Source organism: Nuphar pumila, chromosome 4 (assembly GCF_984573655.1).
Source record: "Nuphar pumila chromosome 4, dmNupPumi1.hap1.1, whole genome shotgun sequence".
NCBI lineage: Eukaryota > Viridiplantae > Streptophyta > Magnoliopsida > Nymphaeales > Nymphaeaceae > Nuphar > Nuphar pumila.
Window position 1 is genome coordinate 16,324,789 of NC_143252.1, and position 25,306 is coordinate 16,350,094.

General features: G+C 38.0%; 2 protein-coding genes across 2 annotated transcripts; both read right to left on the reverse strand.

Moving 5' to 3' along the window:
- Positions 1-1,631: 1,631 nt before the first annotated feature.
- LOC149839505 (diacylglycerol O-acyltransferase 3-like) lies at positions 1,632-4,042 on the reverse strand. Its single transcript, XM_090002581.1, has 2 exons — positions 3,582-4,042; positions 1,632-2,511 (listed from the first exon to the last, which is right to left on the reverse strand). Exons 1-2 carry the CDS (start codon positions 4,008-4,010, stop codon positions 1,846-1,848), a joined length of 1,095 nt encoding a protein of 364 aa, XP_089858707.1. The 5' UTR covers positions 4,011-4,042; the 3' UTR covers positions 1,632-1,845.
- A 9,222-nt stretch (positions 4,043-13,264) lies between these two features.
- Positions 13,265-22,058, reverse strand: LOC149839506 (INCREASED PETAL GROWTH ANISOTROPY 1-like protein 2). The gene is made up of 7 exons (XM_090004150.1): positions 21,445-22,058; positions 20,636-21,061; positions 20,413-20,544; positions 18,833-19,014; positions 18,615-18,726; positions 13,810-13,953; positions 13,265-13,718 (listed from the first exon to the last, which is right to left on the reverse strand). Exons 1-7 carry the CDS (start codon positions 22,006-22,008, stop codon positions 13,608-13,610), a joined length of 1,671 nt encoding a protein of 556 aa, XP_089860276.1. The 5' UTR covers positions 22,009-22,058; the 3' UTR covers positions 13,265-13,607.
- Between the last annotated feature and the right edge of the window lie 3,248 nt (positions 22,059-25,306).

The following is a 25,306-nucleotide window of genomic DNA, read 5'->3' on the forward strand; positions in this document are numbered from 1 at the left end:
AGGTTCATAGAAAGTCTTTATTTGACAATTATCAGAACAAATTCAGCTCTGTATTAGGAATTTCAGAAAGGTCACCTCCGATATGGAGTATCAGGTAAAGGAGGTCTCATTCAGAATTTTTTCCTTTTATTTTTCTAGCCGGTTGTCAGAAAAGGGTATGGGTAACGGGATACAGTATGGGTACATGCGATACCGGTATGCAAGACCCTCAAAAGTTTGAGGTATATTTTTATTGAAACACATGTACCAATTTTGGTTAGAGATTCTAATAGGCATTGTTGTATGTATCTCATCATTTATGTTATAAAAATAATTCCATCACATATGTTGTGATAAAAGAAGTGCTACTAAAAGCAAAACTACTAAAAATCAAGATATCAAATAATTTTATCGTGTACAGCTATATGTAAAGGCAAAATGTTTTAGCACAATAGTCAAATAAAAAAATATAAAATAATCGCAAGCTAATATGGTCTATGACGTAACGGTTGCTTTTTGCAAGAATTTGTGAAAAGTATGCGCAACTCTGAGCATGACATATTTGATTGTCTTCTCAAATTGATATAAAAAATACAAAAATAAGGTTTACATTGAACAAAAGAAAATAACCTCTTATGAGAAGGCTTGCAAATGGTTTCTGAAAGTTATATATATATATATATATATATATATATATATATATATATATATATATATATATATATGGTGGCATAGGACTTAACGTGGAGGTCTTATTACCCCATGTTTCATATTCATTTAAAAACAAGTCTTTTGGTGTTTCTAAAACAAAAAATGATTGCAGTGTACAACAAAAATGATGCATTTTTCTAAAAAATCTTATTGATGTCCAAAAAGTGCAACTTTTCTGTCGTAAAAGGGCCTCTTTTTTCTTTTGACAGAGAAAACTGGGGTTAGTCCGACCCCTACCAACACACATGTGAATTTCCATTAATATGCAAACTTGTTTCTCAAATATTCAAATATTTTTTCACTTTTGCAAATGTCTTCTTGCACGCTTTCACAGTTACGAATGCCTTGTCCTTCCGATGTGAATGTCTTTATAAGAGCGATGAACTTTTAACAGAACTTTAAAAGCTGTTAAAGCCTTTTGAGATGCTTCAAAAGCACCACTAAAAGTAGAAAGAAATTCACAAAATACAGTACAATATTCACATATTTTTTGAAGAATATTCGCATATTTGATTTTGAGAGGCAATTCCCAAATGAGTGAGAAAATTCATGCATTTAAAAAAAAAATATCACATTTAGATATTTGAGAGAAAAGTTAGTATGCCTGAAGAAAATTCTCATGTGCTGATGTACAGTACGGTCATTTTTTGTTTATAAAGCTGGTTCCAATGTTTTTTGAAACAAGTTTCGTAAGGTATTGGTAGGCCTGAAATCTATGCAACTATGGGCTGGTTTAAAAAAAAATTATGGCGTGAAGGTCGTTTCTGCTCAAGTTAAATCTTGGGAAAATATTGGGGCTTATCTGCTAGACGTTGCAAACTTGTTTATCCGCTTGAAGTCCAGTTAACTAAATAGGGCTTCTCTGATCTAAATCCAAACAAGATCCAATGAGCTTATGTGTATGTCAACAGAGAGAGAGAGAGAGCTGGGAATGTCCGGGAGACCAGCAAATACCAAAAATCTTAAATCATATTGGCGTCGGATCGGTTTGATCTCCTTTACAAAACATATTAGTGCAACCCCTTTTCCTCAGACACAAAGTATAGCATACACATCCTGGAGATGATCATTCTTCAATGGATCGATCACCAGTCTTTAACATTTCAACTACAATACACAAAAAATGAGTAGCAAATTTTATAATCCTTTTCTTCTTCAAACCGTTAGAATGCCGGGCACCTTCTCCCCAAAATAATTAGCCACAATCACTTCAATATCCTCCAAACCAACTCCCACACAAATCAGTGGTGGAGGAAGGTCCACAACGCCCTCCCCGGTGGTGCTTGTTGTTAAGACCCTCACGTTAGGCCCTTCTCGGCATTTCCCCAAGCACTTGCACACCGAGACAGCTCCATCTTCTCCCAACGCCCTCTGGAAGCCCTCCACCAGCCCCTCAGCTCCTGATTTCTTGCACTTCCCTCCCATGCAGACCTCTAATTTCTTTGCTGCTTCGGCAACCTCGGTGCTCGCTGGAGCTTCCATCGTCGTCTCAACGCTCTTCTGCACTTGCACCGACTCATCAGGACTGGTGTTCGGTACTGTCATCTGTTTTTGCTGCAAGAAACTCTGTTGAGCCACCCATCTCTGCTGCTCCGCGGTAGCAGTGCGGAGGTCCTTCACGTTAACTGCCTCACACTCGCTGTCGCTTGATTCGGAGGAGGAACTAGAGCTGGACTCTTCCTCTCCGCGCATCCTCTCAGATTTGGACTTCATCTTAGCGGCAGCTTTCATTGCCGTTTTCTCTTCTTTCCTCATCCTCTTCATCTCCATCTCCTCAGATGTCAACCGTTCCAACTGAGCCAGTAGAGCCTGCGCTGCTTCCTGCACAAACGAGAGAGACGATGCAAAAGCTTAGGTTGCGCTAGTTGCTAAACCATCCTCTCATTTTATGGAATGGAACTCTTACTGATAAACAAACAGTAAGAGAAAAGAGCTTCTGCCACCGTTGGAATTGGTAAATACAGATTGCTTCCACATGTTACCGAGAATCCAAACGCTCCCTTTCATGGGTATTTTCAAAAGCATCTAGGCGTTATACTTTCTTAACCTATATGTTTGTGTTGTGGCCTCCCAATGTTCCTATTCATGTTTATATTATGATCCATTCAACAAACGTATGAAGTGCCGTAGAAAGGAAATTTCAGTTTTGGCCTCAATCCCTGGGAAAAAGGAAACGGGTGCCAAATGATTCCAAGGAAAGGGAAAACGGGTGCCAAATGATTCCAAGCAAGCTTTGGTCCTTAGTGAAGTAAATAACGGGATTGCCCTCAGTCATACGTTGGCAACATCAGATAATAACAAGGGTAGCTAAGTAATTACCATAGATAAGCCTAGTCCACAAGAGTGAAACCATGGTTAGCCGAATTGAAAGAAGTTGAAGGACATTATACTAAAAATAAAGCGAAAAAACCACAGGGAGGTATTTTGAATCCATCAAAACCTAGGGATGGACAGTAGAATGAAATTTTTGTAGAGCAAAAACATGGGAATCATAATCCCTAGAGAGAGGATAATAGGAAAAGCCTATGGTGCCTAGGAGTAGTTAGTTAAGAAAATAAGACAAATATAGGCAGTCCAACACGAAAAGAAAAGCAGGGCATCGGCACAAAACCATTCAAAGCAGCACAGGCAAACATGCACAAAACACAAGTAAAAAGAAAACTAAATATAATAAAAAATCAGCAAAGGGAAGAACAAAGAGAATGGGCATTGAAATTTGAGACAAAACCACCAAAAGAGCACAAGCGGAAAACCAAACAAAGAGTGTCATCCAAAACCGAACGAATGAAATCTCTCTCTCTCTCTCTCTGAGATTATCAATCGGAGATGAAGGAATTTGCGAAGCCTCCTCGCAATCCGGAACGTAAAAGGAAGAAGATTCACAAACTTACCGACATCATCTTACTCCTGACCTCTCCCGCCAAACCATCACCCTCTACGATGCCGAAACCCATCGCGGAGAACGCCCGCAGATCCTCAGCCAACCCTCTCATCATCTTCACCCTCCTCTTCCCCTTCTTCCTCTCTGACCCGCACTCCTTCACCTTCACCGCCCTCACGATCCCTACGCCAGATCGCCTCGAAGCGTAGAATCTAAGGTGCCCATCGTCGGAAAAGGAGGAGATTCCGTCACCAAAAAAACCAGAGCTACGAGAAACGCCAGCGGAACCACGAGAGCGAGAGGCCGCCCGATGATTTCCCGGCGAGAGCGTCGCCCCAACACAACGGACCGAGCGGCTCGGCAGAGGCTGCATCCCGCCGGAGATCAGGGTTTTTCCGGCTGCTGAGAGGCCAGAGCCCTGCCCGGAGACCACGTCCATCTTCTGCCAAAAGCGCCAAGAGAGAAAGAGGGCTGTTCGGTGGCGTTTAGGCAACCTGATTTGTAATAGAGAAAGGGGTGCGGGGGCACGTGTCGACTCTTTGTTTACTTAGTGTTGACGTGGACCAATGGGATACGTCTGATCCCAATAACTCGTGAGCGCGGAAGGCCGGGCACGTTCGGACTCCTCTCCTTCGCGTTCTCGCGCGTGCTCTGGAGTATCTACGGCCGTTAGATCTGCTATCTTCCAATCCGACGGTTGAGATATCACCATGTCGGATCCACATCACGCTAGAGGACCGGTTGTTCAACTTCCGTTCTCTTGGGCATCCTGGAAGGACGTATTCACCCTTATGATTATAGGGTATCCTTTTGATGCCCCTAGCCAAGTTCTGCGGAGTCGGTTTTCGGATATCTCGATGTTATATGGTTCTGCATGATCCGGTAACATCGACCGAGACGGCCTTTACAATGTGCACATCTCAACTCAAAACCGTAGACTTCTCCAACAAATTTTTGGCATGTGGCTGTGAGTAGACATTGGTCTAGACTTAACTGAGTTTGGGTCGGACCCAATGTGGGTCCAAGAAAAATCCAAGGCTGGTCCAAGCTATTGTGCACCTGCTGTCGATTCCGATTGGCCTGGACTTTATACAGTTGGACATCCAATCCAAAATAATTGTTTTCAGATATATATGGACATCGAACTATACCATGATCCAGGCCTGTACGTATTTGCATCGGATTCACGCTTGCGTAGTTTGGAATTGTTGATTAAATTTTGGGTTCGGATTCAAACCAGACATGATCCAGTCTGTATCTGACGCTATTTAAGTTGGTAGCCGTCTTCAGCACCGTGGTCAAAGTTAGCAGAGGGCTAGTTTTAGTTGAATTGCAACTACGACAAATTCACAATTTATCAATAATACAATGGGTGCATCTTTATCCAGGTTTCACTATTGCCTGATTCTACGAAATCATTTGGGATGCCTAGCCCATGAGAAGAACAGTCGGCAGTGTAAGGTCATGCTGAACTTGGGCCCATCAGTGAAAGACACCCACACTTGGTGAAAGTCGAACTTGGGACCAAGAGGTTAGCACCTTCTTCCACTTCTTTGATGCAACTTCGGAATGAGAAGCGGATCAGGTCATGCTGAACATGAGCGTTTTTGCTCATGCCGACATCGTGGCCGTCTGTTTGCATTTTGGATGAATGCCACGTGGTTTTATTGACTTTTGAGCTTTTTAAAATGCAAAATCGGATGGCCACGATGTAGGTATAAGCAAAAACGCTCATGTTCAGCATGACCTGATCTGCTTCGCTTTCGGAATGACCCCAAATTGGGAATGTTGTTAAAATCGGTTCAAGTAGGTGAATCAGTTTGTCAAAAAATCCGTCTCAATCCAAATCGTTTTTGAATCCATACTTTTTCACCATTGGACGATATGTGATTAAAAATAAAAAATTTATTTAAAAATGTTAAAAAATTAACCCTCTTAAAAATATTTAAAAATACTTTAAAAAATATTTAACCCAGCAGTGTAAACTGTGACGCATCCCCTCGCCCCTGGTTACATGCTGATTTTTCATATATTTTATACATTATAATAAGAAAAGGACAAAAGTGAAAGCACAAGTCGCAAAAATTATTGATAGAAGATGCTTCAAAAATACTGTTGACCAAAAAATGATGCTGAAGGCAAGGTGGAATTCCATGTGACTGATCTGTAGCTCATTTCATTGTATTTGTACCCAAATATCAATGAAGTTTTTTAAAACAATTCATTATACGATTTATATTGACAATTTAATTGTTAATCATGTTTTTCTTTCAAAAAAAAAAAAGAAAAAGAAAAGATTAATCATGTTTTGTTAAAGAAATGACCAGCTAAGGTTCATTATAGGTTAACCCACACAAGCGAGACTGTTAAGCAGGAAATGGCTGTGGAAAATGAAACTAAAATGGTTTCGCCTAACAAACACCTTACCTTCCATTCCATCAGGTTGGGAAGGATCTTAGACAAAGAGGTCCTCGGCTTTGTGATCCCAGAATTTCTAGTTTGACCTCCCACCACCATCAGACTGAAAATCCATGGCTTTGGGGCGACTTTCAAGCCAAAAAAAAGAGGATTTCATATCCTCAGATCCGAGATTCCTTGTTTGAGAGGGTGGCAGATAGGGTGAACAGGAGTCGGATCCAGAATGAAGGTTTTGTGATTTTTGGCTATTCCTGATCCGTTTCGGATCCAACTCCCTATCTATTTAGCTGTTCCTCATCTGATCCGTTTGCATTCCTAGTGGCAGATCAAGGTGCTATGCCTTGACCACCACCTAACTCCGGATCTCATCCAGGGCATTCAACCACACCCTTATGGTTTCATGATCTACTATTATGATGGCTTGGTGATTGAATCCAACTACCGGTGGATGCATAAATTGACAGTCTTGTAAATAACAATAATAGTAGTAGTAGTAGTAGTAATCATCATCATCTTTAACCACCTTAAAGGCAATCTTGGTCTAGCACTTCAAAGATAATTCGCTCTTTTCCTCAGCCAAGACTGAACTAATCAACTCAGTTGACTCAACCATGGTCTTGCCGGTTTGACTTGTAGGTTGAGTCAACCAACCCCGCAGCCGAGTCACAACATCATCACATAGGTTTGACTGAGTCCTTTTATTTTGAATGGTAGGAATAGAGCGCTCAATGAGGGTTGGATCCAATCTGAATTCGGGGTACCTGTACTGTTGTGATCAGACCTCACTTAGAAGTGACATGTCCAGACAGTAAGAATCATCCCCCAAGGTTAGTTTTGAATCTTTTTTTCTTTTTTATAATACGAAGAAACTGCATCCAGCATGAGGACTACGAACGTTGTGCCCACAGCATAAAACTAAGGCCTAGACCTCGCCCTCAGGGCCTATGCTGAGTGTCGGCTTGCGCAGAGGGGGGCACCCATGGAAATGGAACCTTGACTGCTCATTTGGTGGCCATTGCCCCCACCCCACTATGTCACCCCCCCTTTGGGCTTTGAATCCCTATTTAGAAAGAAAATTTTTACATATACATAAATGAGATCCAAGTTCGGCATATGGACCCTTGATTGTTGTTGAAGATGAAAAGGGATGAATCAACAATACTACTGTAGAATCCCATAGCTAATAAGAATATACTACATCTGTCAAACCAGGTTCTGGAAGATTGTTGAAGACCATAAAGGGTGCATCTTAGTTGGCACACATGATCTGAACGGTTCAGGTCTGAAAAATCAGGTGGTTGTTCCATGAAAACAGGTTCATTTAAAGATCAATGCAGGAATGCATTTTTAATATCAAGTTGTCAGATTTGCTACCCTTTAGCTAGAGTGATGGAGATAACAATTTTGATGGTGGTGGGTTTAATGACCAATGGGAATGTCTCAAGAAAATCTATGCCAGGCAACTGGGTGAAGCCCTTGACGCAAGGACAGGCTTTTACACTGTCAAGGGAGCCATCTGCCCATAACTTGGTCTTAAAAACCCATTTGCATCCGACAATGTTCATGTGATGACCTTTCAGAACAAGCTCCCAAGTGTGCATTTGTTACAGAGCATGCATTTCATCTTGCATTGCTTGACACCAACCAAGATGTTGTAATGAAGTTTTGACACTCCTATGTTTAGTGGGAATGTCAAGCTTGGCCAAAAAATATTTGGGATTGGGCTTCACGATCCCAAGCTTCCCACGAGTCACCATGTTATGAATATTAGAGAGTGGGGTAGTAATACCATTTGAAGCAGCATTGGATACGACAATGTTTCCTTCTATAGTTATTGTATTCCCATCATACCCACTTATCTTGATGCAATGGGCTCCAAACTCAGACCTTGGTATCCCAAGGTCTTTTAATGATCAAACTAGGATAGACATTGATTCCTCCTCCTCCATCTACCAAACAATTGAGTACTAAAATGCCTCTGACTTGGATTATTATGTAAAGGTCTTTAGTGTGATGGAAAGTAGGTTTGGGTGTATCTTCTCAAAGAATGTTAAAGGCAAGCTAGTTATGAGTTGTGAAACCAAAGCAAAAGGTAATTTGGGTCGGTGGATATTGGGACTTTGATTTTGTGTAAAAATTCTTCTAGTGACTTTTTATATTTTGCTTACCAAGGTTGACCCAAAACTGTTGTATAACTGGTAGGGGTCTGACTAACCCTAGCTTGCCTTTCAAAAAAAAATTGTATCCATTTTTTGAAGATTTGGTGCAAGTCTAGATTTGAATTTGACTTGATTTTCATAGTAAAATTCTGAATGTAGTTAGAATTTAATCTTTTGTAGTGCTGGTAAATGAGATGAATGATATTATTGGATATGATCCAGATACAAATGATATGCAGGATCATTTGTCTAGTTCAACCACCTTATTAACAAGGTGAATATAAATAGCAAGCAAGATCAATTGGCCAACTCACTTTATCCTACAAAATTCTATCAAAAGAAGAAAATGGTTAATCAAGGAAGGAAAGATAAGTATATCTGTAACAATACAAAATCCTATCAAAGAAAGAAAATGGTTAGCCAAGGAAGGAAAGATAAGTATATATGTAACAGTAAAGATGGCCTCACAAAATACAAACAGAAAGAGAAAAAAGTGTGAAAGAAAGGTTATCCTTACCATAGATGTAGGCTAAGAGTGTCAAACAAGATCTCTCTTGTGTTACTCTCATTGCTCTCTCTTTTCTCATATTTGCTTTTGGTTTATGGTATCAAAGCCTTCAACCAATTTTTTTTTTTAATGGCCACCCAATCCAACTTAGCAAATGTATCCAAGTATCCTTACCCTGCTATACTCAACGTGGCAAATTTTGTCTCCATCAAACTATCCCATACCAATTACTTGTTATGGAGAACCTAGTTACTTAGCCTAATTGAGAGTCATGGTCTACAGAAGTTCAGAAATGGTGAAATTTCAGTACCTATGCAATTCATCACTGGCAAAGATGAGAACCATGTCCAAAGCCCAGATTTTATAGCTCGGAGAAAGTTTGACAAGCTATTGTGTGGGTGGATAACAAGAACATTGTCCGAAGAGGTGCTCAGATTAGTTGTTGGCCTTGAATCTGCAACTCAGGTATGGTCATTACTTGCGGAAACATTTGCTTTAGATTCCCAAGAAAGAGAATGCTAACTTAATCTGAAGATGCAAACCCATCACAAGGGAAATCAAAGCTTATCTGAATTCATTATATCACTCAAAAATATCTGTGATGAGTTAGCTGCCACTGGCAAGCCAGTGAGTGGCAAAAAAAAAGGTTTTCTTGTTGTTAAATGGGTTCGGTAGTAACTACGAGTCATTTGTTACAACTATGATTAAACCTCCTATCCCTTCCTATAACCGACTTTTTTTACTTCTATAAAGTCACAAAACAAGGAAATCTTTGCAAATGGTGGAAAACACCGATCATGTTGATCAAAACATGGTCTTTTTTTAGCCAAAAACAAGGAAGATGCTATAATAAAAGGGGTGGACATCATAATCAATTCATGTCTAGGGGACATGGGTTTACCTAACTCATGCATCAATCTTCTCAATAGATGCATCAAAATAATCAAGGAGCTGAAAATCAAAATAATCAAGGAGCTGAAAATCAAAACAATCAAGGAGGTGAATGACAAAATTCTGGACAAAATAGCAATAAAAAAGCTAAAGGAATTACATGCCAAATATGTTTCAAACTGAATCACACTGCTCTTAAGTGGTACCGCAGGTTCAATCAGATGTATCAATCCGGAGACATCCTACAAGCTCTTGCTGCCATGTCCATCTCTGACAGCCAAGACAACTCATGGTTTCCCGACACCTGTGCAAGTTCTCACATAACAACAGATCCAGGTAATCTCAATCAAATCATTCATTGTCATGGGTCAGAAAAATTACGGTGGGGGACGACAATAAACTCAAAATAACCCATATTGGGTCAATGTCTATAGATACAGGTAAAGGAAAAATAGATGTTGATAATGTTTTAGTTGTGCCAGAAATAAAAAAGAACTTCATATCCGTAAGTCAGTGGGCTACCAATCAAGATCTAACCTTTGAATTTTGTGTTGATCATTTCATAATAAAGGACATGGGAACTCAGAATGTGTTAGAGTCCGGTCATAAAAGAGGTGGTCTATATGTTCTGGATCAAAGAAATAAGGAGATGTTCTCCAACCGCCAATGCGTTGTGGACCTTGATACGTGGCATCGATGTTTGGGGCATCCCAGTATGGAAATAGTTGAGGTTTTGCGAAGAAATTTTTTTATTTCAAGTTCAGTTAATAAAAGCAACGGCATATGCTCTAGTTGCGTTGTTGCTAAGTCTTGTCGTCTTCCCTTCTCTGAGCCTACATCTATTTATAGTGAACCATTTGAAAATGTGCATTGTGATCTATGGGGTTCAACCCTAGTTATTTATGTTCAAGGTTTTAAGTATTATGTTTTTTTGGTTGATGATTACTCAAGATTCTTATGGATTTATCTTTTGAAATCAAAATCTGAATTCTTTGCTCAGTTTTGTGAATTTCAGAAGAGGATTACTAACCATTTTCAAAAAAATATCAAAATCTCTCAATCAGACAGTGGGGGTAAGTGAATTTATTGTTATTAATTTTCAGAAATATTTAAGAGAACATGGCATTCATCATAGAATGTCTTGTCCTAAGACACCCGAACAAAATGGTCAGTCCAAAAAGAAACATCGAAGCATTGTTGAACTAGGCCTCTCTATGATTTTTTACACAGATCCCTTTTAAATTTTGGGTTAAAGCATTTTTCACCGCCACATGGCTTTTGAATAGACTCCCTACAACAACTCTATGCATGATCTCTCCTTTGGAAAATTTTTTTAATCAGAGACCTGACTGCTCATACATGCACTGGTTGTTACCCACACCTTCGAGATTATGTTAAACATAAATTTGAACCAAGGTCATTACCTTGTGTCTTCATGGGATATAGTGAAACGTATAAGGGTTATCACTGCTTACATCTTGAAACTAGACCCATGTATATCAGTAGACATGTCCTATTTGATGAACTACATCTGCGATTTCGAAAAGATAATCAAGGCTCAGGTAATTCTGGTGAACCAACTGTGTTTTCTGAATGGGTTTCAGGTCTTGAGAATGTTGATCATCATAACCAATCACAGTACCAGTCCCCTACCGTCAATGCTGATTATCAGAGCCAAACCTATGTTGAATCTGATCTCATGTCCTTTACTAATGCCGCCCAGGATATGATAGGCAATAAAGGGAACCTGTTCAAGGCACTCAAGGAGATCAAAATGATGTTGTTGCTGGTCTCGAACAATATATCAGTTGTACTGGGCAACACGGTTCTGCTCACTCATAAGGAGTCATATTCAAGCAGCAGTCATTTAAGAATATAATGTACCAGGTCATCATCCTAAATAGGCTTGTTGGCCATGGCGAGCTGGTGAACTATTAACTTAGCTCTTTGAATGTAGTAATCTCTACTTTTGTTTCCCTTTTTAAACATTGGATTTGCTCCTTCGATTGTATAACTAACATGTAAGTGTGTTGCATATGTATCTCTTAATGTCCCCCACACTTCATATGAGGTCTCTAGACCAACGACTTCATTGTGGATAGACTCGGTTAGAGAGGAGATGATCCAGATTAAGAGAAGCTAGTTGTGTCTTCTCCACGCAACATAATCAGGATTTGGTATACTCTTACCATCCTTAACAATGGTGGCGATAAAGTGGAGTGGTAGTGGTGATGGTGATGACAGTAAAGAAGTAGTGGTGATTGTGATAGTTGTGGCAGTGGCAGTAGTGGTGGTGATGAGGGGGTGCTAGTGGTGGTGGTGGTTGGGGTTAGGGCTGTCAATAGGTCGGGTCAAGGTTGACCCAAACCTGCCCATATAATTAATGACTGGGTTCGGGTTTTGCCAAATCACAAAAATGGAATCCCGAACCCAAACCTGGATAATTTCAGAAATTTAATTTTATTGAAAAAACATATAAAATACTCAGTTCGGGTCGGGTATGTGGCAAAAATCATAACCCAAACCTGGCCTGAGTATTGCTTGGGTCGGGTTTGGCTCAACCCAAATATTATTAAGGTTGGCACTTTTCATTCCCATACCCAGGAATACAAACCCAACCCATTGACAGCCCTAGTTGTGGTGTTGAGGACGAGGTGGTGGTGTGATGATGGTGGTAGTGATGTTGATCATGGTGGTGGAGCATTAGAAAAATAAGTAGTGAAAAAAAATAAAATAAGTTTCTTTTATTTTTGAAAAAAAGGGTGATTTCTCATCAAGTTTATAAAAACTCCTTAAAAAACAAAAGTAAAAGATCGAAACATCAAAACTAACTATTTAAAAAAAGTATAAATAGCATGAAGCTGTTTATAAAGTCACTCACATCAGGGACTAAGTTTCGCTTGATCTTTCTTTGGTTTTACTTTAAAAGGCTGATACACTGGCTGACCAAATATTATTCAATCATTTAGCCCATCAAAGCAAACCGGAGAGTAGAACATGCCCGCATTTAAGTAAATAGGATACAATGACCCAACTGTGGGTGAGAGACTAAATCATGATAAGTTTCATCGCCCAAGTCATGGAATCTTTCTCCCAAAATCTCCTTTAGCGTTTCCATTAATCCTAAAAAAAAAAAAAAATCTTTTATTTTGCACAACTGAAAGCATGAGATGCTTGAAGTTGAGTTTTGGGTTCAATGCTGGATCAAACTATCACCATTTAAGATGGATAACAATGGGAAAGTCAGATTTCCACCATGTTTAACAATTGTAGCAATCCCTATCCTGTCGGCAATTATTCAACGCAGCATTGCAGCAATCCTCACCCTACAATCAGAATCACTTAATGCATATTAAATAGCAGAAGAATAGACATGATCCGTTCAGTTTCCACACAATTTTATATTTTAAATTTGGGTGCCCAACTGTAGCCAACATAATATATACTAATGCTTTATTGGCATCACGACACATTTAATATGGTGTCCATAAAAAAGATTAAATGCTTTACCGAACCTTATATACTGTAGAGACAGAGTCGGGGAGCAAGAGTAATAACTATAGGGTTTGCAGTCATCACACTTAGATAAATCCAAGAGCTGGAAATTGGAACTCTCTCTCTCTCTCTCTCTCTCTCTCTCTCTCTGCCCTGTGTGCGTGTACGTGTGGAAAAGAACCTGATCCAAGTGAAGCTGTAAAAGAAAAAAAAAAGAACTAATTGCCATAAGAAATATCATATCTATATTACTTTTGGTTTCCAGTTATTTGATCTATTTCACATTGGATAACCGATAATGGCGATCTAACAACAAAGCAGTGTCACACCTACATATAGAAAGTTACATCGTGGTTGCAGTTATTGAAACTCTGGCATTTGGAAAAATGACTATATTGGCTAAATCTTAAAGCTGTCCCTCATGATAATTTATGTTGTAATCAGGATTTTCATGGACCATGACATTCTGGTTTATTCTTGCCATTCAGCCAAACTCAAATGCCAATATCTTGACATGCTTTTCAAGCATTAGAATGGAATCTATCAGCATCTTGGTCAACATAACTCAAGAGGTCACACCCACAAGCAATTCTCTAGATGCTCTTCCCTGCGTGGGTACACGCTGCCTGACCTCTTCCAGAGCACGCATGGCCTCTGCATCAAGTCCTCCAGAAAACTACAAGAAATGTTATTTTCAGAAAAAACAAATTCCTAAAATGTAAAGCCTTGTGTTGACCAAGCAAAGCATAGATACAACAAACAGCTACCTGGTGAGCTCTATATGCAAAACGAACACCCTGAATCAGCAGGCCCTCCTGCATGGATTCCCTTTCAGGGTGCCTAAGAGACTCAAGCTCCATTGACACTCTCTTCATGTAGGTCTTAGCCAGATTTACAGAAGCTTGCTTTATCTGTATAAAATTCACAAAAGGAATGTCATCATCCATTTTATAATCTAAGGTAGGAAAAACCAAAAGGACTTTTGAGAATAAAGCAACAGTTTTCCCCCAAAGCAAGAAAGCACCCTTTTCGATCAGGATGGTGTGTGTGTGTGTGTGTGTGTGTGTTGAAGATTCCTGTTTCCTACTTTCCCATATTTGTTCTTCCAATGGCAACTAGAAACCTACAGGGGCAAATAAGAATTCCGAGTAATTGAATTACCTTCACACTATTTGCAAATAATTATTTGTAATAATAAAATTAGTTTCACATTATTAACGTGCCACTGTGGCTCATATTTTTCACCACCCTAATGCAGAGTACTGGTGCAGGTAATAGCAAAACATCTTATCATAGCATCTGAATATTTTTTTTTTATATCCTAATCAATGACAATTAAAAACTTTTATATTTCTTTGACTTCACATTCAAGTATAAAAGACCTTCCTACAAACCTGTTACTGCCAACCCAAAAGTTAACCTACTTAACAGCCTTATTCATTGGTCTACCCTATAAACTTTATCACTGTATTGAATTCTAATTTGGTCATTCTTCTGTCCTGCATCCCACAGTTAAGGATATCTTTTTTGTTGACTGGAGCTTCCAACGGCACCAACATTCAGGACATCTCATTTTTAACACTACGGAAGCAAAACAGACACAAAAATGACTTCACAAGCTTACTCTTCAGGGACAGTATTTTGTCATTCAACAACACCCCAATGAAATGCACATAAAACAATCAAGCATGATTCTCATTATGCAACTTAGTTCTTCAAGTCAACATAAATGATTGATGTTTACCATCAATTCAGGAACCGACAATCACAACATTAGCACAACGACATCAACTTAAATTTCCACAACTGCATGATTGATATACAACCTTTCCATATATAAACCAATCACCAATCCAATGGCATGATCATCTTTCTTAATTCTGAAGGTTCTCCGTTAAATTTTCTGTGCTCATGTATGTTGGTGAGCTAGCAAATGACTAATAAGCCCACTGCTGAAACATATGAAGTTGTCCTTTCAAGAAAGTTAATTAAATAAAAATATGATATGTCAACCTCTTTCTATTGAAGAGATTATGAACACTCAAAGTTATCAAGATTTACAAATCAACAACCAGCCTGGATCATATATACACCTCAAGTTAGCATCAGCTTGGCAGAATCTGCCCAATTCAGCTGGATTTGAGTTAGTTAAAGTGCTGGGTTGCTTCAAAGCAATTCAGAGAAGTCCAGTAATTGACAACCAAAGACTAGTCTAGCAGTTGCCAGTGCATGGATAGAATACCCAGTTTATACAAAAGTGGGTCACAAACCTTCCTCCATCAAGGTTTCTTTTTTGACTTCTTTTACTTTTGTGGAGATCATAATATCTTCTAGGATGAAGGCCGACCAAGTTAGCTACACTCAGGCAAGTCCAGAGTCACTCCCCAAAATAATTTACTATCATGGACATTTTAGGAACAATATATACACGTGAAACTTTACAACCATAAACAATTACATATATCATTTACATAAAATACAAAAATTTTGTTTATTAGGGTTGCCCCACCTTATCATATTGATATATGAAATCATGGATTCTTTGGCATCCATCTCTCAGTCTTTTCAAGTCTTGCACTATGAATGCTTTGTATCTAATTCTCTGTTCATCATATTGTTGAGCAAGCAGACCAATAGAAAAGTCACCGCATCCAAAATTAGAATATGTGAACATTTTATGTGTCCCTTTTCTATATCCCTACCAAAATTTCCCATACATGAAGGGACTCTAGTAAACCAATTGGGACCTTTGACTATGCTTCTAAAAGAGGAACAGTAGATAATTCAAATTTCATCGGAGACAACCTCCAGTGAATGACCCAACCTTACCTTATTCTCTAGAACCCTCTTTTTGTTAACCTTTTTCATTCCTATGGTTCAGCTGTTTCTTTCTTTCTTTCTTTAATATATTTCCGTTTGTGTGCCCAACAGCTTTTTTCATGATAGTGTCTTCAGCATAACTGCTCCTCTTTTTTGATGTTACATGCCATTAAGTGGGAGCTCAATTTCTATGAGATACTAAAGACATAGAGATCATCTTCTGCAAGCTCATTATTTGAAGAATAACATGTACACAATAATGCTATCAACCAAGAATGTACAATGTTCGAAGTCAGTAAACGACATGGGCATTACAATCTAAAAATCATTTTCTGATGCATTTTCATGTTTTGACAATTGCCATATCCGTAGCGAAGCATGCAGATACTGAACATACATGCTACTAGGAGTAGGGGTACACATCAGACCAAGAGCCCAGCCCAACGCAGTTATAATTGGGCTTGAGTCAGGCATCCAGTTAATGGGCTGGGCCTCTCGGGCCCTACGTGTTTCGTCAGCCCGAGTTTAATCGGGCCTGGGGTGCATTTTGCAGCCTGGGCCTGACCCATATCAGGCCGGGAACCCAACAGCCCATCGGTCACCCGGCTCAATGTCCACCTCTAGCTAGGAGACCCACTCAATCCATATCCTCATGGGTTGTAAAGACATAGTACAGTCCATATAACGAATTACTGCTAAAACAGGTGCCTTTTTCCGACTCTCTCAAATATACTTTCTCCACATGCATGTGTTGAGCCTTTTCACTGTCAGTATTGAGTTTTGATCTTCAACATTTGCAATATATCATGATTTTTTGTCCGTTCAATAAATAAGGCTTCAAACAGTTTTCAACAGAGCAAGATTGTGAGCTGATCAATATGAAGAGGCAATTGTGCCACAAGCAAGGCATTTTAAAGGTGTGAGACATAATGAAGCATGTTTTACAAATATAAATAAGGGATAAGCCTTAAGGCATAATGATGTCGCAGCCTCAACATGTTTGAGTATAAAGTTTAAAATATCAAAAATCTAAGAATAACAATAAATGCAGTGTCGAACAACATTAGACTCCGATTCATTTTGCACCTTTTGCATTTACTTACTTTCATCGTTTTATTCTTGTTCAGTAATTCATTTTCCAAATTTTTTAATCATACACCTATAAAGCTAAATGACTGCACAGTTATATATAATCATGGTGGAAACATTAAGAATTGTTGTTCTTTGCCACTTCCCTATATTCTATATGAGATTGACAATTGTTAGGATAATCTTTTGCCTATTAGCTTCTCCACTCTATTTGGTGCATTATAATTAGGAATGGTAAACTAGCTGAATGAACCAAACATGACGTGTTTAAGCTCAGATAATTTTCGTCGCAAGTCGAGCCAAGCTGGAGCTAATCAAGCCGAGTTCAAACTGGCTCATTTATTAAAAAAAGAAGTTTAAAAGCTCGAAGTAATGAAATTTCAGCTCTAGATATATTGAGTGAAGCTCAAGCTGACACATTTACGAAAAAAATACATTATTTCAAAGCTGAAAGCAATATGATTTGAACTCTAAACCTATTGCTTGCAAGCCAAAGACTTTGCCTATTTATTTTACACTGTATTATGCGATATGAAGTATATCTACAATATGTTGATTACTACTTAATGAGCCTGTAAGAGCCAAACATGTGTTCATGTTCAGCTTGCTAAGCCTATGTTACAGATTCGAACAAGCTCTTTAAGCCAAGCATGAGCCAAACCAAGAGTGGCTCCACTAGTTTTCCAAACCTAGTAATAATTGTGTAGAATGAAAATTTTTAGTGATTGAAATAGATGTCTATTCAAATAGAACAACATAACCCCATAAATGTCAATGTGTATGTTCCAAGCATCCATCTTGTGTATTTTCAAATGTGTATTTAAAGAAAATATTGCATATACATACACAAAATGCAATGTGTTTAGAAAAGCACAAAAAATAGAATATATATCAAAAGCTATCTTAAATAAAAATAATACCTCAACTTCATTGGAAAGAAAAATCACCCTCTTTTTTCTTCTCCCTTCCACTCTGTGGATTGTATCCACGTTTTAATGTTTCTATTTTCCCCTTTTTTCATTGCAAGTTTAATGCCTAAATCTCCTTTTCAGATCAAAATGTGGTTTTGTATTTTCTAAAGGACTTTATTTTCAAGTGAAAAGAGAACTTTTAAAATATTTAAGCCACAGCATGACTTTAAATGGAATAAGTCATTCTTGAGAGACTTAAACCTCTAAATAGAGGCCTAGGGTTCTTTAAGAGGCAAAAGCCTCTAAGAGAGGTGATCCCATGAGGCGATAAAGGCCTGACCTGTAGCCTTTTAAAACCATTGCCACAGTATTGTACGGGGCAGAGCAATGTTCAGGTTTCCTAGTGAGTAGTGACTGTGGGTTGAATATCTTTCTATATTGAGGATGGCAGGGTTCCATGAGATACCTATAAGGCACACGGACAACAAGCTGAAAATGTACCGAGCTCAGTTCAGGTGGCATCCTTCATGCTGCTGTTATTGTTTGAAATAATTTAAATTAACATGTTTCTCCCTTAGAAGAAGAACGGTTTTGCAGTTCCGTAATAACTATTAATCATGTAAGAAAGGATATCAATAACTATTTAATCATGGAAAAAAGGATACCAACAAGTGATCAGTGCATTTTACCCCAAACATAACATCTATTTTTGTTTCAATGGATCCTTTTAAAAGAGTAAGAACCTAATGTACCTTGCTCATAATTCCAGAGTCAAGCATCCAGTCTGTTGGAATTTTACTGTCTTTGTAGGACTGTGCGGTTGTCTCTCGAAGCTTGATCAGTCTTTGAATACCATATTCCGATCTAGAAGAAAGGAAACAAGGAAAAATGAAAAGGGAAATAATTTGAAGAGAGAAATAACAGTCAATCCAAAAATCAAAAAATTGGCACTTTGTTCAGATATGCATACTTGTTCAGCAAGTTTGTCATCTTTTTCAATGTTGTTTCACATGGCATGGAGGGATTGTCTTCATATGAAGAAACTTCACTTAGTAGGCGCTTTAAATCACGATACTCAAATGCAGCTTCACGCATGGCATCTGCTTTCCTCTCAGGCCAGTCAAAGTGCTTCAGCACAGCTCTCTCATCAGCCTTTGTGAAAATAGGATAATGACAGTAAGTTTTACATTTGCCATTGCCCACCAAATTTTAGCAATATATTGAAAGAATGTGGGAAGTGCAAAAATATAGGGATAAATGTAGATTTTCATAAATGCTTTCATTGATGGAAGATTAACAAAATTGTCAACTTAAAAATAGTCAAACATGGTCCTCTACTATTCATCAGAACCAAGAAGCTGCTTAGGACAAACATTCTAATTAGTAGTGTTAGAACTGTGGATCTGGTAAGCAATCAGGATATGGTTGAATAAACCTAACTCCAACAGGAGTATGAATATAATGCCAAAGGAGACATGGATCAGAGCAAATGCAAGCTCGGTTGAAGCATGAGCAGTCGACCAGACACTTGATACAATGACCTACCAGATGCCTCAGATCCCATGCCATTATGACAACTAATCCTCATCTTCTACATGGGCCCACAAAGTCTGTGTTTGCATTGGCATACCTTTTCATTGGTGTCATAGCACCCCAGCATCCGTTTGGTCAGAAACAAAAAAACAGACTTGTTAGAATCAAAATTGCTACTGGGAGAGGTGATAATTCGGATACACACCCTATATGCAGAAATTATTTGCTGCTTTTCACCTTCTTCTCATGGGGAGAAAAAAAAAGTGTCATGACCACGACACTCATTACCATGTTCAATACCTTAAAAAGCACGTCCATAAATTTTCTTACTATTTTACAACTACTCCAATACCCACGAAAAAACTGAAAGATTTCTGAGCCTATTAGAGACATGGTTTTGACTGAATGACTCCTGAACATAATAGGAACTGTACATACGGGTCAAAGTGGTTGAAAGACAGCAAATTTCTTATAAATTGTCATTCAACATTAAAAAAAATGCCATCTTATTTGTAGAAAATGAACAATAACCTTGAGAAGTATGAACTAACCATAGTATAGATTTCATTGGAACAGCTAAACAGATTGCAACATAAAGTTTGAAAAGATCAGTTCTAAGAAGGCTATGGAATTATCAAAATCCTACAGAAACCCTTTATACCCATATGATATCCAATTTAGAAACATAGATCTTTCACGCTTCCATGAAAGATAAATAAAAAAGCAACAGAAAATTGCCGTTTGGGTATCCCTCTTATGCTGCTGGAATTCACAACTTCGTGACATACCAATAACCAAATTGACACACTGCACGATTCAACAATAACCTAATATTTAAAGCAAAGAAAAGCACTAAGTTCTAGAAAAAAAAGAATGAATATGCATCTCAACTCCAAATCCCCAATGCCGTACACACACACCCCTACACCGCCCTCTAACAAAGAAAAGAAAAGGAAAGAAGTGGCAACAATTTTCCTAGAATTCTCCAAAAGATCTCAACAAATATTGAAGGATTACCAATGACGAGAGCTCACTATCAAGCCAATCAACAAATCTTAGGACATCCTCAATGTCTGTAAATGCAGCATTACGAACTTTCTGAATAAGGAAGTTGATCAGTTCACCCTTCTTTTCCACATCTGCCTTTATCTGAAAAGGAACTAAGCAATTGTTAGCAAGATAAGCATCCAGAGGAAGCATTTCACATTTGTGAAGGACAGTTTTTTTTTTATTTTCTTACAGCCAATAAATAAGCTGAACGGTTCTGAATTTCCCCAACTATGCTGCTGTGGGCAGTCATAGCAACAGGACTACTGCAATTCCCAGAACCAGAAAGGTCCTTTCCTTCCCGCCTCGTGAGCGAATGATACAACTCCATCAGCGTCGGAGCCTTGTGCACCACAGCCGGCCGTAATGAGGCATGCTGAGGTGTAGGCGGCGGTGGTGGTGGTGGTGGTGGTGGTGGTGGCGGTGCGTGCTGTAACCGTACATTTTTTTGTTTGTTTACTGAAGGTTCGATGGCGTGCTCCAAAGCTTCCATTTTCACTGTGGACAGTTCCTTGGATGCTTCCTGGTGCTCTCCAAGATGCTCCAATTCACCAGCTACAATTTTCTGAATTTCTTTAAATCTATGGCATGACGCGCCGTCAGGGTCTGGTTCATCCTTCTTCATTCAGATTAAAACAAGATTCCATCAGATCCCCTTATGGGACTAGTTTCAGGATTTCCTTACCAACTAAGGAAAAAAAGAAACGCAAGGCTCACCCGATTCATAATTGCGATAAGAAAACAAGATTAGCTATAAGAAATAAATCAAGATGAATGATATAAATAGATAGCAGAGTTTACTTATTTGGACTCAGAGACCCAAAAAAATCGACAATTATGAAGTACCCACAAGATGATTCTGATGCCAACTCCAGAAAGACGTTACGAGCTTTAAAAATAACAAAAACCAACATAAAAAAAAACGCCTTTTCCAAAGGAACGTCCCCAATTCAACTGACATCTTCACTAACAGAAAGAAAGAAAAAACACCCAGAGAATTACCCGTAGATCTGTTTCGAACGCGGCGATCTTCGCCTTCGCGGCCGCGAGTTCCTCCTCGACCTTTCTGTTCCTCGTCTCTAGCTCCGCATTAGCGCTCCGCAGACTCCCCACCTCCTCCTTCAGTGCCGAGACCTCCGATCGCAAGCCACACGCCAAACTCTCGCTCGCGTCGAGCTTTCTCCTCAACTCCGCTGCCTCCTCGGCCTCATTCCTCACCTCCCCACAATCCCTCCTAACCTCCTGATTGAGCGAGCGCCTCGCGCGGCCGAACCTCTCGACGGCCTGCGTCCTGACCCTCGAATCGGCGACCCTCGCCTCCTCGGCTTCCTTGCTTCTGAGCCCTTCCTTGTTGGCGTCCAATCCATTAGGAGACTTCACGGTCTTCGCCGTCGACCTCTTGGCCTTGGCACCGGAGTTGAGAACGGAGGGAGCTACGTTGGGCTTGCATGTGGCGGCGGAGGAGGCGTCGCTGGTTCTGCGCAGCGCCCTGGTGGTTCGGTCTCGGCCGAGAGAGGAGGGAGAGGTAGGGAGTCGGCTGCGTGGGGGAGCGAGCTCCTGCTTCATGGCGCTCTCCTCGGGGCTCGAGGGTGGGATGGAGAGGCGGCCTCGGGGGGCATAATGTAATGAACCAACCAGTACGGGAGGGGTTTGAAGCGTGAAGACGACGTCGGGGAATGGAATTTATCGAAATTTTCATGAGGGTTTGACTTGACGGGGACAGAGAGGCTTTTCATAAGGGTACCCCACTCAGGGAGAGTTTACACCCAAGTGACTGTTATAGAAAACATTTGCCGATACAGGACGCCTTCTTTATCTTTCATAAGATTCGAACCTGAGATCCACTGACTAGGGATTTTGGTTTTTAAGATGCTTTTGAATCGGTTCTCAGACCAGAGAACCGTGGATCTCTAGATCAACCTCCCTCTCCCTCCCTCCTATATGGTAATGGGACTAGAAATCCATGGATTTGGGATCCTTTGGGCCTAAAACAGGAAGCACCATACCCATGTATTAATGTGTGTGTTCTTGGGATCCATCCAAATGCTTAAACCTCGGTATAAGTTTTTGTTTCTTATTCTTCTTCTCGTAATCAGAGAGCAAGCAAAAATCTCATGATATCACAGGGACACCCTGCATAGGGTCTTCAGTTTTGTTTAAGGGCATTGTACGACACAAACATACGACATATGACACGCTGTAATAATGAATTCATATTGAATATGCAGCCATGTCCGTGCCTATGTGACATATTGATAAACTAAAACAATTATTATTTTTTAAACATATGATTAAAATCTCTATGTGATCCAATTAAAATTTTGAACATGTAGTGAGACATTAGAAAAATGTGATATTTTAAATTTATAGTGACACTATCAGCAATTTCTGGTTTTGAAAATTAGTGTGATAAATTCAAAATATAGAATATTCAAGATATAATTTAAGATAGTGTCATAAAAAATGCTTTTTTTGTGTCAGTGATAGTTTTTTTTTTTGTTAATTTAAATTTTTTCTGTATAATTTATTCATACATAAATGAACTTATTTATATATTCACTCATGCATGCATGCATTCATTTAAAAATGAATCATTTAATACATTCATTTATTCAAAATGAACATAAACATTTATTTCATTCATTCTAAAATGAATTTGTTCATATATACATTTATTTTTTTGCATTCAATATAAATAAACTTTTATAATCATTCATTTATCACCACATGAACATGTTTATACATGCATTCAATAAAAAATGAACATATTCATATATGCATTTATTCACTTATTAAAAAATAAATATTATCATACATACATTCAGTCATTCATTTAAAAATGAATATGCTCATGCGTGCATTCATTCATTTAAAAATAAATCAGTTCGTACATTCATTCAAAATAAATTTGCTCATTCATTCTAAAATAAACCTTCACATACACATTCAATTTTTTTTATTTAATATGAATCAACTCTTACAATCATTCATTCTAAAATGAATATGCTCATACATATATTCATTCATTTATTTAATTTGAATTAGCTAATACATTCATTAATTTTATTCATTGAAAATTATATTTCTCATTCAATTCTTTCATTCATTTTAAATCATACTTCTCATTTATTTTATTCATTCAGTAATAAACCTCCATAACTCCAACACAATTAAAGCCCTGAAAAAATATAATATTTAAAACATAAATATGCATACAAGTATATATTTTTCCTTCAACCCTTTATAACTCCAACCCCTACAATGAACATCAATAACTTCAACTTTCATAACTCCAGTATTTATATTTGAAGCCCTACAAAAAAATATTATATTTAAAGCATGCATACACACATAGGTATATATATTTCTTGTTTCAACCCTCCATAACCCCAGCATTCACATTTGAACTTAAAAACCTAAAATATTAGAGAAAAATCATGAATTAACATATTAGACAATGTTAACTAATAAAAAAAGTTTTGTTTTAAATATGTGCAAACAATTTTATAATTCATGAAATAAGGAAATGATGACATCTCATAGCCTGAAATTTTATAGTTCAAAATAACGCATCAATTGTAACCACTGATGAGAAGGGATGTAAGGTGGACATATTGTTAGACGTCCATCGATAATACAATGTTGCTTGAGGATTTTCCTAAGCTAGCACTTGAAGTTTCTTAAGGCTTTTGCATATTCTTTCAACACCTATGCTTTCTTTATCTCGAAAATGTTATTTTTTTTTGTAATAATAATATATGTATCTTACCTATAGTTGAATTAATAAATATTAAAAATTTAAAAATATACACTATATATAAGGAATATGCATATCAATACTAAAATTCAAGCATCATTCTTGTAAGAATCTGATAATGCATGTCTGGAAAAAAAATATAAAAGTGAGTGGTCAGGATCTTATGTAATTGTTCTTATGAAGCTACTTAGGTATTGTGCTTCTTGCCCTATGGGTAATTGGCCGTACGTATTATTGGCAACCTTATGCTTCTATCACTGCATCGATGCTTCTGATGATACACGGTTAAGAAACATTTGTTGAAATTTTAACAATAAGTTAATAACATTTATAACAAAATAAGCATGCATTCAATCAATATATTTCAAAAATATAGATTATAATGAAAAACTCTTAAAATTTAAATCATACATGAGAAAAAAAAATCAAATTTACTATACATTAACTAAGAAAATTGTAAAAAAATAGATTAATATGCAATCCCCTAAAATTTAAACCATACTTAAAAAAACTAATTTAGGATGCATTAAATCAATATATTATAAAATATGAATATTACAACAAAGCGTAAATATATCAACAAATAAATGAAAATCTACCACTATCATGTAGACATTGTTTATGGGTGTCTCAATTGGGCTTTCAATGTTTGTTCCAAGGATATTTGTCCTGGTCCAATTTATATCAACATCAACATATACACTTTTGATAACTTCAATATCATGTGGTTCACTAGTCTATATGGTTTTGGCTCATAATCATTTATGTCATGCAATTCACCTACCTGTTTGTTGTGCATATTAAATAAATTATGTGATTTTGTTTTAATGATAACTTGTCAATCTACAACAGCAGGATCTTGCACATAAAGTACTTATTCTACTTCAGATGCAAATACATAAGGTTCATCCTTTATGTAATACAAGTTCATGTTGACAAGTGTGAAACTAAATTTATCTTTATTTATCCCCTTTGCACGAGGAATATGGATATCATATCATTCACACTTAAATAAAATAAATTGCATATCTCCACGATATTCAACTTCAATTATGTTAGTAATGTATCCATAATAGATGACATCACCAACTGTCGAGTTTCTATCTC

Coding starts and splice junctions, on each gene's coding strand:
- LOC149839506 (XM_090004150.1), bottom strand. CDS start 22,008: ATGAAGCAGGAGCTCGCTCCCCCACGCAGCCGACTCCCTACCTCTCCC. Junction 21,062..21,444: donor CGTTCGAAACAGATCTACGG/GTAATTCTCTGG, acceptor ATCTGAATGAAG/AAGGATGAACCAGACCCTGA. Junction 13,719..13,809: donor TTGCATATAGAGCTCACCAG/GTAGCTGTTTGT, acceptor CATTTCTTGTAG/TTTTCTGGAGGACTTGATGC.
- LOC149839505 (XM_090002581.1), bottom strand. CDS start 4,010: ATGGACGTGGTCTCCGGGCAGGGCTCTGGCCTCTCAGCAGCCGGAAAA. Junction 2,512..3,581: donor TCAGGAGTAAGATGATGTCG/GTAAGTTTGTGA, acceptor TCGTTTGTGCAG/GAAGCAGCGCAGGCTCTACT.